The sequence below is a fragment of the Onychomys torridus genome, chromosome 9 (assembly GCF_903995425.1).
Source record: "Onychomys torridus chromosome 9, mOncTor1.1, whole genome shotgun sequence".
NCBI lineage: Eukaryota > Metazoa > Chordata > Mammalia > Rodentia > Cricetidae > Onychomys > Onychomys torridus.
Window position 1 is genome coordinate 27,057,745 of NC_050451.1, and position 19,787 is coordinate 27,077,531.

General features: G+C 38.3%; 1 protein-coding gene across 5 annotated transcripts in view; it reads left to right on the top strand.

Moving 5' to 3' along the window:
- Positions 1-19,787, top strand: part of Cfap20dc (CFAP20 domain containing) — a 255,472-nt gene that overhangs the window by 126,511 nt on the left and 109,174 nt on the right. For all 5 annotated transcript variants that reach the window (XM_036199888.1, XM_036199890.1, XM_036199889.1 and 2 more), the window contains one exon: positions 7,191-7,328. In XM_036199888.1, the coding sequence (XP_036055781.1) occupies positions 7,191-7,328 (138 nt within the window). The remainder of the gene's footprint in view (positions 1-7,190; positions 7,329-19,787) is intronic.

The following is a 19,787-nucleotide window of genomic DNA, read 5'->3' on the forward strand; positions in this document are numbered from 1 at the left end:
TATCCTTTGATTGAAGGGGTGTCTAGGTTGCTTCCTAGTTCTGGATATTATGAAAAAAGATGCTATGAACATGGTTGAGCAAGTATGGTATGGTAGAGCGTCCTTTGGGTATATCCCCAGGAGTGGTAAAGCTGGGTCTTAAGATCGGTCGATTCCCAATTTTCTTAGAAACTACTTTATTGATTTTCAAAGTGGCTGTACAAGTTTGCACTCCCACCAACATATCCCCCTTTCTCCATATCTTCTCCAGCATGAGTTATCCCTTGTGTTTTTCATCTTTGCCATTGTGACAGATGTAAGATGAAATCTCAGAGTCATTTTGATTTACATTTCCCTGATGGCTAAGGATGTTTAAGTTCTTCTCAGCCATTTGAGATTCCTGTGTTGAAAATTCTCTGTTTAGATCTTATCTCATATATAAATTGGATTATTTGGTTTATTGATGTCTAGTTTCTTGAGTTCATTATATATGTTAGAAATCAACCCTCCGTCAGATGTGGGGTTGGTGAAGATCTTTTCCCATTCTGTAGGCTGCCATTTTGTCCTATTACCAGTGTCCTTTGCCTTACAGAAACTTTTCAGTTTCATGAAGTCTCATTTATTGTTTATCTTAGTGTCTGCACTATTGGTGTTCTGTTCAAGAAGTTGTCTCCTGTGCCAATGTGATCAAAGCTATTTCCAACTTTCTTAATATCAGGTTCAGGGTATCTGGTTTTATGTTGAGGTCTCTAATCCACTTGAACTTGAGTGTTGTTCAAGGTCATAGATATGTATCTATTTGCATTATTCTACATACTGATATCCAGTTAGACCAGCACCAGTTGTTGTTATAGATGATTTTTTCCCATTGTATAATTTTAGCTTCTTTGTCAAAAATCAAGTGTCACTGGTGTATATTTACTTCTGGGTCTTCAGTTTGATTATTTTGATCAACCTGTCTGTTTTTATGCCAGTACCATGCAGTTTTTATTACTATCACTCCATAGTAAAGCTTGAAGTCAGGGATGGATACTTCCAGAAATTCTTACTTTGTACAGGATGGTTTTAGCTATCTTTTTTTTTTCATATGAAGTTGATTATTGTTCTTTCAATGTATGTGAAGAATTGTGTTGGAATTTTGAGGGGAATTGTGTTAATTCTGTAGATTGCTTTTGGTAAATGGCCATTTTCACTATGTTAATCCTACTGATCCATGATCTTGGGAGATCTTTCCATCTTCTGATATCTTCTCCAATCTCACTCTTCAAAGACTGGAAGTTGTTGTCATACAGGTCTTTCACTTACTCTTTTGATTAATTTTGGTTGTTAATCTGCTTTGTTAGATATTAGAATAGTTACACCAGCTTGCTTCTTGGCTCCATTTGCCTGAAAAATCATTTTCTAAACTTTTACTCTGAGGTAATGTCTATCATTGGTGTTGAGGTGTGTTTCTTGAATGTAGCAGGATGGATCCTATTTTCATATCCATTCTATTAGCCTGTATCTTTGTATTGTGCTTTGAGTCCAATGATACTGAAATTGAAATGATATTGAAAGATATTAATGACCAGTGATTATTAATTCCTGTTATTTTTTTTGTTGGTGGTAGTGGTGGTGGTGGTAGTATGCATGTATGTCTGTGCGTATGTGTGTGTCCCTTCTTCTTGTTTTGCTGGTATGAGATTATTTATTTCCTGTGTTTAAATGGGTATAGTTAACGTCCTTGGTTGGAGTTTTCCTATTAATACCTTCTGTAATGCTGAATTTATGAATAGATATTGTTTAAATTGGATTTTGTCATGGAATGTCTTGTTTTCTCCGTGTATGGTGATTGAAAGTTTTGCTAGGTATAGTAGTCTGGGCTGGCATCTCTGGTCTCCTTAGAGTCTGCAAGACATCTGTCTAGGCTCTTGTGGCTTTTAGGGTTTCTGTTGAGAAGTCGGGTGTAATTCTAAGAGGTCTGCTTTTCCATGTTTCTTGGCTTTTTCCTTTTATAGCTTTTAATATTCTTCCTTTAGTGTTTTGATTATTGTGTGGTGGAGGGACTTTCTTTTCTGGTCCAATCTATTTGGTGTCTTGTACCTTTATAGGGATATCCTTTTTTAGGTAGGAAAAGTTTCTTTTGTGATTCTGTTAAATATATTTTCTGGGCACCCAGGCAGGGGGATCCGGACCCATCCCTAGTGCATGGGCAGGCTGTTGGGTGCCCGGTGCCTGTGGTGTGATGCCTTGCGCAGCCTTGGTGCAATGGGGAGAGGCTTGGACCTGCCTAGGCTCTGCTGACTCCCCATGGGAGACCTTGATTTGGGGGATGTGGAGTGGATTGGGAGGGAGGGCTGGGGGTGGGAGGAGAGAGGAGGGGGGATCTGTAGATGGTATGTAAAATGAGTAGAAAATTTCTTAATAAAGAAAAAATTTTTTTTAAAAAAAAGGTATCTTCTTCCCCTCTTTGCATGGTCCTTTTTATAGTTCCATCACACAAACAAAACATATATAAAAATTTAAATCTAGCTTCTTCATGAGACAGAGCATAGCATTTGCCTTTCTGGGTCCTGCTGTGGGATGTTCTGTATGTCAAATGTGTTGCTCTGATTGGGTAAAATAAATAAAGTGCTGATTGGCCAGTAGCCAGGCAGGAAGGATAGGGTAGGTGGGACAAGGAGGAGGAGAATTCTGGGAAGTAAAGGCAGGGAGAGAGACATTGCCAGCCGCTGCCATGACAAGAAAGATGTAAGGTACTAGCAAGCCATGAGCCACATGGCAAAGTATAGATTAATAGAAATGGGCTAAATATAAGAGTAAGAGCTAGACAATAGTAGGCCTGAGCTAATGGCCAAGCAGTTTAAATAATATAAATGTCTGTGTGTTTATTTTACAAGTGGGTTGGACTAACAGGGCTTGGTGGGGGCTGGAGAGAAGGTCTCCAACTACAGGGTCCACCTTTCTTTACATATTGATTGAAAGTTCCATCTGTTCTCCTGAAAATGTCATGATTTCAGTTTTCTTTACGTTGAGTAAAATGTTTTTATGTATTATGTACCACCTTGCTTGGTTCACTCTGCTGTTGATGCTCATCTAAATTATTCCATGTTTAGTTATGATGAAAAGTGCAACACTAAATATAACTGGGCAAGCATCTCTGTGGTAGAAGTGAGAATCTTTGAGTGTATGACCCAAGAGTGATATACCTGGGTCATATATCAGTTCAAATTTTAGTTTCTTAAAACATTACTATAACAATTTCTTAGAGACTGCCCAGTTGACATTCTGGGACATCAGCAGAATTTGATTGTTCTTCTGCACCACAGGGAGATGTATTCTTACTTATAAATGCTCGGCCTAGCTTAGACTAATTTCTGGCTAGCTCTTTTAACTTAAATTAACATGTTTCTCTTTATCTTCTGCCTTGGGGCTTTTTACCTTCTTTCTTTCTCTCTCTCTCTCTCTTTCTTCCTTCCTTTCTTTCTTTCTTTCTTTTTTTGTATATCTTTCTTTCACTACTTTTCGTATCTGGCTGGCTGGCAGGCAACTCCTGGCTTCTGGCCTGATCGTCTCCCTAGTTCTCACCTCTCTTCTCTCATTCTTCTCTCTAGCCTGTATTTCTCCTCCTATTTATTCTCTCTGCCTGCCAGCCCCACCTATCCTTTCTCCTGCCTGGCTATTGGCTGTTCAGCTCTTTACTAGACTAGTCATTTGCCTTAGGCAGGCAAGGTGAAACAAATGCAACACATCTTTACATAAAGAAACACACATCATTAAACAAACACATCTTTAAACAATTAAAGTAATATTCTGCAGCACAAACAAATGTAACACACCTTTGCCCAGTTAAAATAATATTCCACAACAGTTCCCTGAATTTGAGGCCAGCCCAGTCTACAGAACAAGTTTCAGGAGAGCTAGGACTGACTACACAGAGAAACCCTGTCTTGAAAAACCAAAAGAAAAAGAGGGTGGAGGGAAGTGAAGTATAAATAAGAAAGAGAATATATGGATGGGAACTATTAGAAACAATAAAGAAAATGTTATAAATTCACTTTAGAACAAGTAAAGATAGTCATGAGAAGCTGTTTGGATGAAATACAAGCTAAAACAAAACAAATAAACATTTGAAGTACAGTAAAGAATTGGAGCTAGAGAGATGGCCCAGCAGTTAAAAGTACTGGCTGCTCTTACAGAAGACCAGAGTTCAATTCCTAGCACCCACATGGTGGCTCACAAGCATCCCATCCAGGAGATCCTACAGATCTGGCCTCCACAGATGTTGTATGATATTTTGTTTGTATTTTGAGAAATAAAGCTTGCCTGGAGATCAGAGAGCATAGCTAGCCACTAGTTAACCATAGAGGCCATGCAGTGGTGGCACACACCTTAATCCCAGCACTTAGGAGGAGTAAGCAGGAAGATCTAGAGTTCAAGGCCCCCCAGAGCTACATAATATTGATCCAGTCTAAAAGAGAAACAGAGCCAGGCAGTCGTGTTGCATGCCTTTGATCCCAGCACTAGTGAGGGGGAGACAGAAATATAAAGGTGGGCGGAGTTGGAATCGCCCATTCAATATGAGGATTAGTAGAGGTAAGAAATTACTGGCTGCTACTCTGCTTCTCTGATCTTTCAGCTTTCACTCTCCATATCTTACTCCAGGTTTTCATTATTAAGATTAAATAGATTCATGCTTCATACAGGCACTACATGCATGTGGTGCACAGTCATACATGCAGGCAATACAACCATGCACATGAAATAGAGTCTTTCTAAAAATGTCATTAGAAAATAAAATCAGAAGGTACTATTGTTTTAGGGTGGTGACCCAAAAACCACACAGCATAACCAAAGTCCAAATTGAGTGAGAGTCTGTATTAAGCTTACCTGGGCCTGCCTGGAAACACTTCTCACAGAGCAGCCTCCAATGCATTTTACAAGGGATCTTTTAAAGGCAAAGAACACAGAAAAACTGCATCCTGGTTAGCAGTTGCAGGAGCAATCCAGCAGTTTAATAGAAGCCAAAATCATGTAGTTATCTGGGGTATTTTGACCCTGAGTTTCTAGAACAGGTTTAAGTGCCTTGCCACAGGAATTTTCATAGTGAGGATAGAAAGAAAAGTGTGAGAGGGGGAATTAGTTTCAGGCAATAACAAAGATGGCTCCAGTTAAGACAAGATGGAGGAACCTTTTCCCTGTCACATCATCAATGTTTCTTCCTGTGTGATTTTACCCACTGTCCTTTGTAGTAGCTCTGTTAGTAGGGAAGGGCTACAGTAAGTCAAATGACTTAAATCATGTATGTCCTCCCTGCTCAGAAGATACTCTGTATAAGACTCTGCAAAAATCACCCCTGTCTGGCACTCATCCCTAGCCTGCCAGCTCCAGTCCCATCTTGCAATGCTGGGGATTATAACTTTTCAGGGGACTTTTATGTGGCTAGGCCTCTGAGGTGGTCTGGATGATTCTTTCCTTTATGTTTACTTTAGTGTATGCTTTCTGGGTAGTCACTTCCCCAGCAGTATATCAGATGTTTTTTTATCACCACTGTCCCATGTTTCTTGCACAGGGGAGCTTGCATTTGCTGCCCAGCCTGTGTAAGGCCCAGTGCACTTCTTGGGTTCCCATGTTATTGCTTGCCTAGGTAGTGATGGGGTGGCACCTACCATATCATGCTCAGCTTGCGGATAATCTCAGCTCATATTCCCATGAAACACTTGTGCAGCTGTCTTCACAGCCAGTACTACTCCAGGCTTCTCTCTGCCATCAGCACATGATCTGCCTATCATTTCTATAGTTTTGGAAGTTGTTTGCTCTGCACTTCTTGTTTACTCAGGTAATATTTTATCTTTCTCAGATCACTGGTGAGGACTGAAGACTAGATAGACGTATAATTTTCCTTTTTACCAAATTCAGAAAATAAATTCACATAAGAAATAAAAAGTTTTTTAAGGTTGAGAAACATAAAAGCTTAAGTTGTTTATCTAAGATGTTTTTAGGTCTGAAAAGATATTTTGGATGATAGTATAAGTTATGATAGTAAATGGTTTAAGTATAAACTTTGAACTCACTAAGACAGGATAAATAATAATAATTTGCTTTCTCCAAATTTTCCAAATACATGTGGACTAAACATTGTGAATGTAATTCTTACTTGATAATTATTCCTTTTTTGAGACAGGGTTTCTCTGTGTAGTTTTGGTGCCTGTCCTGGATCTTACTCTGTAGACCGGTCTGGCCTTGAACTCACAGAGATCCACCTGGCTCTGCCTCCCAAGTGCTAGGATTAAAAGCATGGGCTGCCACCACCTGGCTTGATAGTTGTTCTTATTGTGTATAGTTTTACTATGCTAGAGTTAAAATCTTTCTTTCCCTTTTTTAGACAAAAATGGGGAAATGTTATGAGATATTGGTATTCTCTTAAGATGTGTCTTGCCAAGGCATCTTCTCATTGGTTTAATAAAGAGCTGAATGGCCAATAGCTAGGCAGGAAGAGGCATAGGTGGGACATCCAGGAACAGAGAGGGCTCAGGGAAAAAGAAAGGCAAAAACACCAGCTGAAGCAGAGCAAGCAGAATATGCAGGAGAGGAGGTAATAGTCATGATCCACATGGCAGCATATTGATTAATATAAATGAGTTAATTTAAGTTATAAGAGCTATTTAGAAACAAGCCAAAGCTATAGGCCAAGCTTTTATAATTAATAAGAAGTCCCAAATAATGTCATTCGGGAGCTGGCAGGACAGAGAAAGATTCATTACAGGCTACATCTCTGCTGGCCACTTAACTCTTCCCTGATCACCATTCTCACGGCATCCATGTTAAGTTAGCACAAGTAAATGGCCACTCCCAACTACTTCTGCACAGAAGATTTTGTAGCTCTTGCCTCAGCTCATGTTTTTCTGAGTAACTGCCTTCATTTCCCCACTATTGTTTGTATGTTTCTGCTGTTCTTTGGCTCTTTAATGCATAAGAATCATAACTAGTTGGGACTCTTCTCTACAGGTCACAAAGAGGCAGTTTCTAATCTCCCTCTTACCCAGAAATACCATGCTCTTTTCTATAGACATCAGGGCTAAAAGTTGAATAAGTTGTCCAAAGTTGTATTCTAAAATGATTTTGCTTTACTTGGTTTCATTATGGAGTTTGCTCAGTTATCAGAAATGGCTTACCTTCAGAACATGGCTATTCTTCATTTCAAATTGGATATGGCATTCCCTTTCCAACAGATGAACCTACAGACATGATTCCACGAATCTGTCAACTTGCAACAGATGTTCCTCATGTCACACAGCTGCTAAACATGACAAAAGTCTGCCAAACTGAAATAAAATTTGGAGGTCATCATCTAAGATCAGCAGAATCAGGTATGCACGGAGGTTCCTATAAGCATATGTGTACTCCCTAATAAGGTTTCTTCTTCTAAAGACATCCCTAAGCTCACTCTTCCACAGTACTGCCAATATACAAGGCTAGGGCCTGCAAGCTCATTTTACTGCCAGCCCAGGCAGACAACTGAAATAAAGAACTTGGCATGTGGACATTTGACCCATACAAAATTTTTCTACTTCAGCACTGTGATTTACTGGGGAAAAGGAGAAGGTAGGAAGAGACATGAAACAATGCTTTTCTGTGGAGTGGTTGTCCTTCTATAGAAAATGCTACTTTATTCAAGTACTACCATAAAAGGCAAGCAATGCTTTTCTCTGTGAAGGAGCTCTAGGAGTGATCAGACTACGGCCACCTGGAAGTTCACTGTCAGTTTAAAAAAGTAAACTTCAGTTCAGTTATGGACAATGTCACCCTGCCTAGTATGAATCATTTGTTTTTAAATAGTCTCTAAAGATATTTTTAAATCTGTAAGCTAAACAAAATACTCTAAGGCTTCCAGTATTCTACCTCTATACAGACCTCCTACCAGTTGACCAAATCAATGAAACACCTTAATATCAAACCCAATATAAGCTCAACTCCCTAGATGTTTAAACCCCTGAAACATTTTAATGTTTAAGCATTTAACAGCACAAAACATTGTTTTCTGATGTCAAGACTCTCCCTAAAGAGACTCTTGGTTAATTTGGCTAGTCTGGTTTTTTGTTTTGTTTTGTTTTTGTTTTGTTTTGTTTTGTTTTGTTTTGTTTTAACTTCCTCCAGTGATTGTTACATGCAGCCAACACTGAGACCACTGTATCACTCAGTCTGAAAGGTCATATGGTTCAAGTAACACTCACATTCAGGGAGGTGATTCAAAGGAAGCTAAGGAGTAGTCACAGTGGCAAATCACCTGTAGAAGTAGATCCTGAAAGCACAAAAGTATTCTGTGTATATTTGTGTATTTATAATGTGTATTTATAATTAATTAATAAGAGATATGTGAAAGTATGTTAGGGCAGAAGACTGAGTAAAGGCAAGGAGATAGCAAATTCTTGGACTGTTTTTCATGGATTAATATAAGGAATGGCTTGAGTCATGAAATGCTGTGTTAGGACTGCACCATGGGAGCATTTCTTGTCCCTCAATAAAGAGATGCTGAATTTAACAGCAGGATTCCAGACTGACAGGAGCTGGGCCAGTAGAAAGCAGTGGCACTGAGAGAAGCTGAGGGGGAAGTGGCAGGATTTGTGGCTCCTCAGATAACAGGTGTGGCCAAGAAAGTGGTCAGGGCTTTAAAGAACATCAAATAGTAACAGAAAAGGGTAGATATTTGTGATGAAAGTTGAAAGCATGAACTCTGTATCACGTGTATTTTCTCTGTCAATCTTAATCAACATTATATACCATAAGTTACATATCCCTAAAGAGCTGAACCTCTTTAGTCCTTTTTTTCAGTACAAAAGAAGCCTATAGAGTAGGCACTATACTATTAACACTTGATTGCACCATTCCCAAACTCATAGAAAAGCAGAGAGGGGAGTGTGTGATGCAAACCTCCCCTGTTTCATGATTACCCACTTTGAGTAGGACTTTTTGCTAACAATGAGGCAAACAGTGAAAATGTGTATATACTACATCTAGACACAAAGAGAAATAGATTTCATACAAGCCATGTTTGTTAAGGAGCCATGGAAAAAAACATATAAGCATAAAAGTAAGCTCACTACCTTTCAGGTGACAGTTTAATCTTAATATTTGCCATAGAATGCAGGAAGAGTATTTTCAATAACAAACACTATATCTGTACCTAATGAAGTATGATAATTTTCAATAACAGGAATGATTAAGGTGTGTAATATATGATGATGACATGATTACAAATCATCTTTTTTTCACCTCATGACCTTCCAGCTGAATATTTTATGAACTTTAAAATAAATACAAGTGAATGTACAATATCATTGTCATCTTATTTAAAGCTCTCAGAGATGCTTAAACTGAATAAAATTTAATAAATACTAATTATATTAATGTTACAACTAAACAGAAACATTTTCAAAAGCTGCATTCAAGCCCAACTTGCAGAAGAGGATATTACTATTTCTTTTGCAAATTATAAGTGAACTTTTGATTCATAATAATAGTCAATTCAACTTGCATCATGTATACAAAAAATTATTAATTGCCAAAACCCATGAGCACATTTCTTTTTATTTGTGACTACCAATTATATCTATTTTAATTCATTATGGATTGTGCTCTTAGGTCAGTCTCATTGCACATGCATGGTAGCCAAGATGACATGACATACATGGTACTGTGTGGTTCTCTTTCTGCAAATATATTTCTGGAACTGATTTTCATATATGTTAACTTTAAAGCTTACTAAAAGAGAATATATTAATAATTTTTGCTCTCTGTTCACATGTTTGATTTGAATGGTATTTCTAAGGATTATGCCCAAGGGCAGACTATTTTAAATGTGGATAAGCCAGCAGATGTGTCTTTTTTGAACTATTTGTTTTTGTCTCCTAGAAAGTGAACTCCCACAATTAAATTTGAATTACATGAGAAAATGACTGTGTGCTCATATAATTGGCTGTGTAGTGCTCATATAAATTTTAATATTTTATCATAAATGTACATATTGAGAGATCCCAATGAGGCCTCTAGAGAAGTAGCCATTTCCTGTGGATACTCACACTACCAAAAAAAGAAACCTTGGAGTTTTTAACTGTTTTAGACTGTTTTATTGAATGCCATATAGCTTAATCAAGAGTATTGAATGGAATTAATAAAATCACTGTTTCTAAGAAGCCAGTGTTTCCAAAAAGCTCCACATTCCCACTGTTTTCTTTGTCAGTCCCCAGTGCACATTAGCTAATAACTTTAGGACTGTGAAATCTGATAATCTCACTTTCAGTAATGGAACCCCAGTTTAGTTGAACCAGAGAATATGGTCTGGCTATTGAAATGAAACACTCAGCATTAATGACAAGATACAGTGGCCCACTGAACACAAATCAAAGGTAGTAATTTACTTAAAAATTGGAAGATGGTTTTCCCTGTTGCCCACTTTTTCACAACAGCCATCAACTGTGTTTTCAAGTTCTTTATAAGTAAGAAAAAACTGGCTTTCCTACCTCCTACCACAACTGTAGACTTATGAATTAATCCATCTCAAGACAAAAGAAGGAAGGAGGGAGCAAGCTGGTGAGGGAGGGAGGGAGGGAGGGAGGGAGGGAGGGAGGGAGGAAGGGAAGGGAGGAAGAGGATGAATCAGCAACCTGTCTGTGGCACTGGTGAAATATGTATTAGATTTCTTGTTTAGAGTCCATATTATGAAAGCAAGTTTCAAACCAAGGATCATATTCTACTGTGAAACAAAAAACCCTAAATATAAAATAAATTAATGTATGCCCTCATTAGAGCCAAAGCACCTCCCATAATTAATGGGTCAGTTGAATAAATATTGTGAAAATGGCTATATTGCCAAAACCAATCTAAAGATTCAATGAAAACCCTATGGAAGGTCCAGTGACAGTCTTCACATGAACAGAAAAACAGAAATGAATCCTAAATTTTTTATCCAAGCATAACAGACCCCAGATAGCCAAAGCAGTCTTGAGGAGAAAGACCAATAGTGGAGATATCAGTATGCCTGATTTCAGGTTATACTATGGAGCCATAATAACAAAAACAGCATAGTACTGGCACAAAAGTAGACATATAGATCAACAGATAGAATGAAGGACCAGAGACAGACTGCATAGCTACAGCCACCTGATTTTTTAGAAAGGTGTCAAAAACATACAGTGGGGAAAAGACAGCCTTTTCAACAAATGGTGTGGGAAAAGCTGGATATTCAGACCTAGAAGAATGACTCTAGATCCCTGTCTCTCACCTTCATCAATCAGTTCAAAATGATTGAAGATATTAATTATAGATGGGAAACTCTGAAACTGTTGGTGGGAATACACTTCAAGATATAGGCATATGCAAATACTTTCTGAAAAAACAAAAAGACTCCAGTGACTCAAGGAATATGACCAAGAATTGACAACTGATGTGAAATTGAAACAGAGGAAATAACTGATTGAATTAAGAAATAGCCTACAGAGTGGGAGAAAAATCTTTGCTGTGTGATAGAGAGCCCACCAGAGAAGACCACACAGATACAAATCTATAGGCTACTGAAAGTCTATCCAGCCAGCTGGGATTACACTCAGGTATTCAGGACCCAGGAGTAGCCCTGAGCATTTAGCACAAAGGACTTTTAAAGACAAAGTCAAATCTTGTTGTCTTGTTTGGAGGCTGCAAGGGGAGGTGTTGCATAAGCAGGAAGTTTAACAGAATCCAAGATAAATTAGTTGGGGCATCTTGACCTTTGGTGCCTAGAATAGAGTTGGGTAATTGTCCTTGGGATTCTGCATAACAGAGGTCAGATTTCTAGTTAAACTTAAAATAGCCTCAGTGAGCACACAAGATGGAGGAACCTCTGTGCTGCCTTGCTCTGTCACAACTGCAGCTCTAACAGAGATTAACATCTAAAATGTATAAGAACTTTAAAACTAAACACAAGCTAGGAAGACAGTTCTTTAATTTTGTTGGTTAAAGAGATCACATAATGTTTAGTTCCATTGTCTGATGATTCAAAAATAAACTCATCCTTTAAATTTGAATTTGTATATTATCTTTCCCTATCTTCAATAAAAAATAAAACAGCACAACCATTCATTCCTTCATTTATTTATTTATTTATTTATTTGTTTGTTTGTTTATTTATTTATTTATTTATTTTTGTCTGAAGGGAATTTAGAATATGTATTGGGAGCTAGAAATGCCTAGATAGTTCAGAATGGTCATTGTGCATACATGAGAGCCAAAGTTTAGTTCCCAGCACTCATGAACAAAGCCAAGCAACTGAGAGCACACCTGTTACCCAGGCCTGAGGCATGTGGAGACAGACAGATCATGATTATGGATGCTGGCTGCCTTCCTGCCCAGGCTCAGAGAGTAACTCTGCCTTACAGGAAAAGCAAGGAACTTATATTGATGAGCAAAGAATGATGTGGAAAGATGATAAAAGAATGAGGTTTCAGGACCTCCCTTTCTTAGAAAAGTTAGCTTGTGAACGGCCACTGAGTTGTCATATGACCAAGGAGCAAAAGAATGCCAGGATTAGACATATAAATAAATTTAGCAAATGTAAATTGTAAGCATTGTTTTATGCCAGAAACTGAATAATGACTGCAGCAGCTTTGGCCTGAGGAATTTCTTGGGCCTATTGACACGCTGACCATTAAGAGTTAATGATATGCTGCTCAGGACATAGCAATGTAGGGTGTGGGAGTCCACAAAGGTTTCCTAGTGAGATCTGAGCTTGTTTTACACAGACAGCTACATTAGGGGATGGCTTGGCCACATGCACGGTTACCAGGTGTTTGGGATGGTCTGTACTTGGCTGTGCTGGGGGGGAGGTCTTTTACTCCAACCCTTGGCATTCCTTTGAAAGCCCTTTGGGAGAGACAGTTCAGGGCCTGATGGATTAGGATCCAGGCCCTCCCGAGGCTATTCAGTGTTTTCTGTTTCTTTTCCCTCTAAGTTTTTGTGTAATATTTCATGCTGCTCCTGCTCAAGAATACCCTGGGGAAAAGTGGGAGTGGGATGGCCGCCCACACCTGGGCTGGCTTAGAGATTTTGTGTCTAGTGTCCTTGAAGCTGCAAGAGCTGCCTAGAAGTTGTGTTATGTGGTTGATGCTGCTCCTCAGAGATTGTAAAATTATTTTAAAAAATAAATCTGTTTTGTCACAGTTTATCAATGATGACTAAAAGATAGGCACAAGGAAGCTGAACACATATCCAAGAACACAAATAATATGACCTATGTTTTGGAACAGCATAAATCTATCCATGCTTACTAAATTCTAGATAAATAAAGAAGCATCAATCAGTCAGGCTTCAAGATTGTACCTGACTCAGTTCTCTATCTATTCCTAGCCTCCTCTCTGTAACCTGTCAACCACCAGGGCTGCCCTTCCCTTCCCCATCACTGTCCTATTAGGTATGAGTTTGTGGTAAGCAACCTGTAATCTTGGCAACAACCTAGTTTATTTGGGGATTCTCATGGGGCCCCTTTGGCCAACAATTCAATTAGATGGAACTCAAACCCAGTACTGGAAGCTTTGTTTGGTGATAAGAGATGGTCAGTTGGGACTGTCTCCCTCATTATTTGAGAATTTCCTTTAGGTAGGTGTGTGTGTGTGTGTGTGTGTGTGTGTGTGTGTGTGTGTGTGTGTGTGTGTTAGGAAGTTCCTACTGTATCAGGTTGCCATACTACCCTTCAGACATCCCTTAATTTTTGTTTCCTCTCCCTGTCTTCTCTCCCTCAATCTTCTCCACCCCCACTTGATCCTCCAGTTCCAGCCCCTTACCATCACCACCCATCTATAACTATCTATTCTGTTTCCCTTTCCTAATGAGGTATATCCACTACCTCTAGTCCCTCACTCTTGACTCTGTGATTCTATGGATTGTAGTTTGACTGTCATTGACTTCATAGCTAATATCCTCATATAAACAACCATATTTGTCTTTCTGAGTCCGAGATGCCTCACTCAGGATGATTTTTCCTAGTTCCAGCCATTTGCCTGCAAATTTCATGATGTCATTTTTAACATAATACTCAATTGTGTAAATGGACATTTATTATTCTATTCTTCTGTTGAGGAACATCTAAGTTGTTTCCAATTTCTGGCTGTTAGGAATATTTTCAGATACATTATCACTAATGGCTAGTCTCTATATTCATTAGTGTCTTCCAGTAATCCCCAAGGCTCTGATCCTCCCACATTATTTTGTCTTACTTTCTGCACATTTGTATTTTCTTGTTCACTACCGTGTATTTTCTAGTTCACTTTTATTAGTTATTTTACCCCAAAAATTATAGGGATCCTGGGCTAACAGGATGGCTCAATAAGTAAAGGTGCTTGCTACCCAGGCCTGATAGCCTGAGTTCTGTCCCCTGAACATCACGCGGTAGAAGGAGAAAACTGACTCCTGCAGGTTGTTCTCTGACCTCCACAGGCACACTGTGTGCGTACACCTACACACACACACACACACACACACAGACACACAGACACACACACAGGGAGGGGGATGTTATGGTGGTGGGGGACATTACAAGATCCCATTTATGGTTGTATTCCCTACCACCTAACTTAGTACTTAGCACTTTAATACTTAGTACTCACAAGGAGCACAGGAAACACTTGTTGACTGAGTGATCAAATAAATGAATATAATAATGCTAACTAGATGATTTAAACACTAAGGATACTTACAAGCAATTCATCATGGTCATAATCAAAGCTAACATTTAGTGAGCTGTCACTGTGTTACAAGCACTAAAACTAAATTTGAAGGCAATCTCCCAGAAGCCTACTGGATTTATGGGGAAATGCCCTAATTCCAAGCCACATCCTGGACCAAATAAATTGTGCTCCTTATTCAGAATGGAAAGCTTTCTCAAAGTAAGACCATTTTCCTTAAAATTAGTTGTATTTTTCCTCATTAAGCGTAAGAAACAAAAACTAGGCTAGTTCTTGCCTTTCAATAAATCAAGACCCTGTAGTATCCACCTCATGGCCTTTTATCTTGCAGAACTGGTCCAGCTTCACACACAAACTGTCTTAAGTTCCTACTTCAGTTCAGCACAGAAAGATACAATCTAATTGTATTTTTTAATATTATTCTATTGATTTTCAAAGGTGTCATAAACTTTTTGTATTAATGAGATAAGACTACATACTGATTTTAATTATCTGCAAAAGTTGAAGTTAGATTGTAATCTCCCAAGGCTTTCCTGCTTGAGACATTTACCTATCTTCTTTTCTTTTCATCATACTTCCATGGCTTGTAGACTGACAGTCCTTCAACAATCTAAAAACAGCATTGGGTCAAATCCTTTACACTGGGCATAGACTTTCAAGTTACCTGGTTATCCCACATCCCACAAGTGCCTTTTGGAATGCCTTGCTTGCCAACCTTTAAAGCCACTTTAGTTTGTCCTTCTCTTAATCTTTCCCCCTGCTTTTCTCCTTTAGAAACAAGTCGTTAAAGTCATATGTTAGCTGCTTAGTTCCTCATAGACCTCCTTAGTCCCCCTTGACATGCATTAGATTATAATATTCATGAAGTTTTGGTAGCTATCAATATAATCATTAATCATCCATTTTTGAGATAATAACAAATGTTGTTAGTTAGGTGGACTTAACTGAACTGCTATTAAATGAGGGCAGCATTGTGTATAATTTAAGAGGGAGGGCGCAAAATTGGTTTGTGAGCCCCCGCTCACTGAGCATAGCTTAGTTTCTTCTTCTTCTATGGAGATAGAGAAGGACTGAGAACTGCATGGGTATTCGTGGCATCCACTACCCTTTAAATCTCAAAGGGATTCCCTAGACCCGAAAGATTGGATACATTGAGCACAGTTAGAACCCTTTATACTTGTCCTTTGTAGCCCCTTACTATAATCACAATCATTGAACTGTTTATTAATTTCTTGCTTTAAAATCCATCTCCCCCATGAGACTGTAAACTCATTGAATCAAGTAGTGTTCCATCTTATTCCTTGTCTCACTCAATGCCAACCAGGGTAAGCACCTAGTCACTACTAAAGAATAAATGAAGACAGGAATAAATGATAATAAATAGATCTTGTAAGCTTTGAATACTATTCAAGATGGAAAGTACTAGCAATCTATTTAATAAGCATCTACTCCCTCTGAGACACAACATGAAGTATGTCTAGTTTCATATAATCTTAACAGAAAATGCCATGACTTAAGTACATTGTTATCCCAATGTTGTGAATGAAGAAATAAGGCTTAGAAAGGTCAGATGCCTGCTCTAAAATAATATTACCATACTAGAATCAATATTTGCTCATGTTTTATACCTACTACAGAACAACACAATGTGCTAAAATAAAAATTAACCCCAAATCTGGTCTCTGGTTTCAAGTTTCACTCTGAGTTGACTGTGAAATGGTGGATGAAAGTGTTAGGCCTGCCTTTCGGTGCTGAGACCTGATCTGTAATAGGTCTGTTTTGCAAGCTTAAATGACTATAATAATTAGAACATAGTATTTTGAGACAAAAAATGAGTGTTTATTTTCTCTAAAAGACAATTAGAGAGTACACCCTCAGGTTTTACAATCTAACTACAAAGGCATGCACCCCTCAGTAAAATAGCAAAATAATTAATGGTAAATCCCTGACTTACACGAAGTTCACTTTTTACAAACTCAAAAAAAAAAAAAAAAAATGAAATGCCTCAAGCATGATTTTAATCTAATCTTGATATTTAACCTCACTTTATGCAGATTGATACCAGCTTTTAAAATAGCTAATTTAAAATTCAAAGCACATGCATTTCTACTTATGGTTTCCTCCTATTAAGATTTTTCCTGTTAATGAAACTTTGTCCCTTCTACTTTTTATTTTATAAACTGAAAACCTAAATTACTTTACCTGGTAGTTTTTAATTAGGAACCTATACTAACAAATGTGGAACATACTGCACATTGTAGGATAATTTCTTTGATAGTTAATATAATTCTAATCAGTGAATTATTAGGACAAACAAGATTTACAAAACCAGTATGTTCATTGTGGTATCAAGCTTAAAGATATCTTTAAATAATAGGGTATTTGTACTCTTTATAGCCAAAAATGTGTTTTTTTAAGTAGACTTAAATTTAAATCCACTGCGGTGGATTATTCTATAATGAAGCTTTATAATAGATCTTCTAAGATCCAGAATATTATCTAGTATAACAGGGCAAGACAGTGCAGAGGTTCCTCCATCTTGTATTCTTGCTGAGGTCATTCCAGGTTTAACTAGAATCTGATCTCCTTGATGGAGAACCCCATGGGAAATGACCCAGCTCTATTCTAGGAACCAAAGGTCAGGATGCCCTAGTTCACCTGTCTCAGCTTGTGTTAAACTGCCTGTTTCTACAGAACCCCCTCCAGCTAACTGCTTGTCTTAGCTTCTGTTAAAACTGCTTGCTTCAAACTGCTTACTTCTGTGAGGCCCCCCTGTAGCTGCCAATCAAGATGCCAGGACATGATTTCTGCCTTTAAAAGTCCCATGTTCTGAATACTCAGGGCCACACCTAGATAACCCCCCAACACTTGGGTGTGGTCCCAGCCAGCTGGAATAAAAACTTTCAATTGGCTGTAAACTGTGTCCGAGGGGTCATCTCTGGGAGGCTACCTATAACGCTAGTTTTGTGAGATTTAAGATGACAGCATTTCAGTTTTAGCTGTATCTTTAATAATCACTACATGTTCATCACTGAGTGAAACACTCCTTTAAGAACAGGGTGCTCTCAAGAAGTAAATGGGAAGTGGGGAGGTCACTTTAACTGGGAGCAAGGAGGGATGTTAATATGAAAGGGAGAGAGAGGGAGGAGAGATAGTAACACTAATGATATTTGAGAAAGCTACTAAGGAACATTATTTTAAAAGCATACTTTAAAACATTGTGTGGTGTGTGTGTGTGTGTGTGTGTGTGTGTGTGTGTGTGTGTGTGTGTGTGTGTGTAGAGTTTAAATGAAGTTGCACCACTTGAGGTGATAATACTTGAAACATGAGCCAGAGACATGTCTAACAAAATACCAGGTACCAGGCATGAGAACCCTTCTTTTGAGTCATCAGTTACAGGAGAGTCCAAAAGACCTCAGAACAATATAATCTTTTGCCATTGCCCTAAATTGCCTTCTAGAAAGTGAAGGTAGAGGCTTTTTGCTGAAAACACCACAGTCATTTCAGATACAGAACTTGGAGGATTCAAGTTAGAACTCACTTGAAAGCTTCCTCCTTGATGACTAGGTCTCATGGTATCAGAAGGTGCTGTGAAAGCTTTCCATAAAGAAAAGTAACCAATAGTGCTAAGAACCCCAACAGCAAAATAATACATATTTTAGGGATAACCTACAGTTTTCTAACTGCATTTAAGGTTCATTCAATAGGAGTGAATTCATACCTGGTACTGTAAACCTAGCCAGCCACCTAGAGGAGAAGTACTACTGCATTTGCCTAAACTAATAAAATTTCCAAGTTGTATTCTAATAATACTTATCCTTATACCAAGAGATAAATGTGTCTCTCATTCATCATCAAAGAAGCTTATTTTTGTAACAGGTAGAGACTTTAGTGACCCACAGCTGGGTGAAAATGCAGAGAATGAATGACCGTGAGGTGCTAGCCCAAATTGATAAATCTGTATGTAACACATCCCCTACACCTAACTAAGACTCAGGAAACATTGTGTGAGGTAAGGCGTTGCAAGAGCCATAGGACCAGGTTGCCTTGCTGTTAGACAATGTTTTCTAGACATTATGGGGAGGATACACCAAGGAATTTTCAACAATATGGTTGCATAGAAAAGACCTGCATAGTGGCAACAACAATTGGCATGCCAATGTGGATGGGGAATGTTTCACTAGGTCCCATCCCTAGATAAGGAGTTACGGGCAATCAGTGACTGCTGAGAGGGAGAATCAATTTTCTCCATGGTCAAGCTCCCTGGTGAGTTATCTAATCCCAAGTGTCAGTGCTAAACACATGCCATACTAAATAGACTCAGTAGGTTTTGTATGTGTATGCATGTGTATCTGTATATGTGTGCATGTTCTATATGTATGTGTGTATATATGAAACAATAATTGAAGAAATCATGAATTTGAATGGAAGTGGGTGTGAGCCATGGTAGGAGTTGGAGAAGGAAGGAGGTATGAAAATAATATAAATCTAGTACTCACATACAAAATTCTCAAAAAAAAATTAAAAAATGAAATGAAAAAGTTCAAAGTATAAGTATACATAGTTTATCAACTATGTTCATTTTTTATATTATTGCTGTAACTTTGACAGTGTGATTGCTAAACTCCCCACCCCCAATCCTTGTTTCACTCTTGTATTGCATCTGTAATTTTGGTGAAATTAAGTCATATCTCCCATTTACCAAACTAGACTTGGCAGGCAGGCACACAGAATACAAAATAAATGGTCTTTCACACAAAAGAACTTGAACTGGTTGGAAGGAAACTGAATTTAGATGAAGAGTTTGAGAAAGTGTTTTTGAAAAGAAAGATAAACTTCTAACTGGACAGTTCTTAGGGCAAGGAAGGGCCACAAATGAGGGTACAGATCCTCCATATGCCCACACTATATCCCACAGAGCCGCCTCATACACTGCAACCGCCACTTCAGAGAAACCAACACTAAGAGACAATAATTCATCTAGAATGTGTTCTACTTGATCATCAAAAATACAAGTGGTATCCGTAATACATTTTACAAGTAGCATAGAATTTGAGTATAGTTTTTTTTTTCTCTTTTCAACCTGAGAAACTGGCTATGTTCTGTTGATTCAAATGG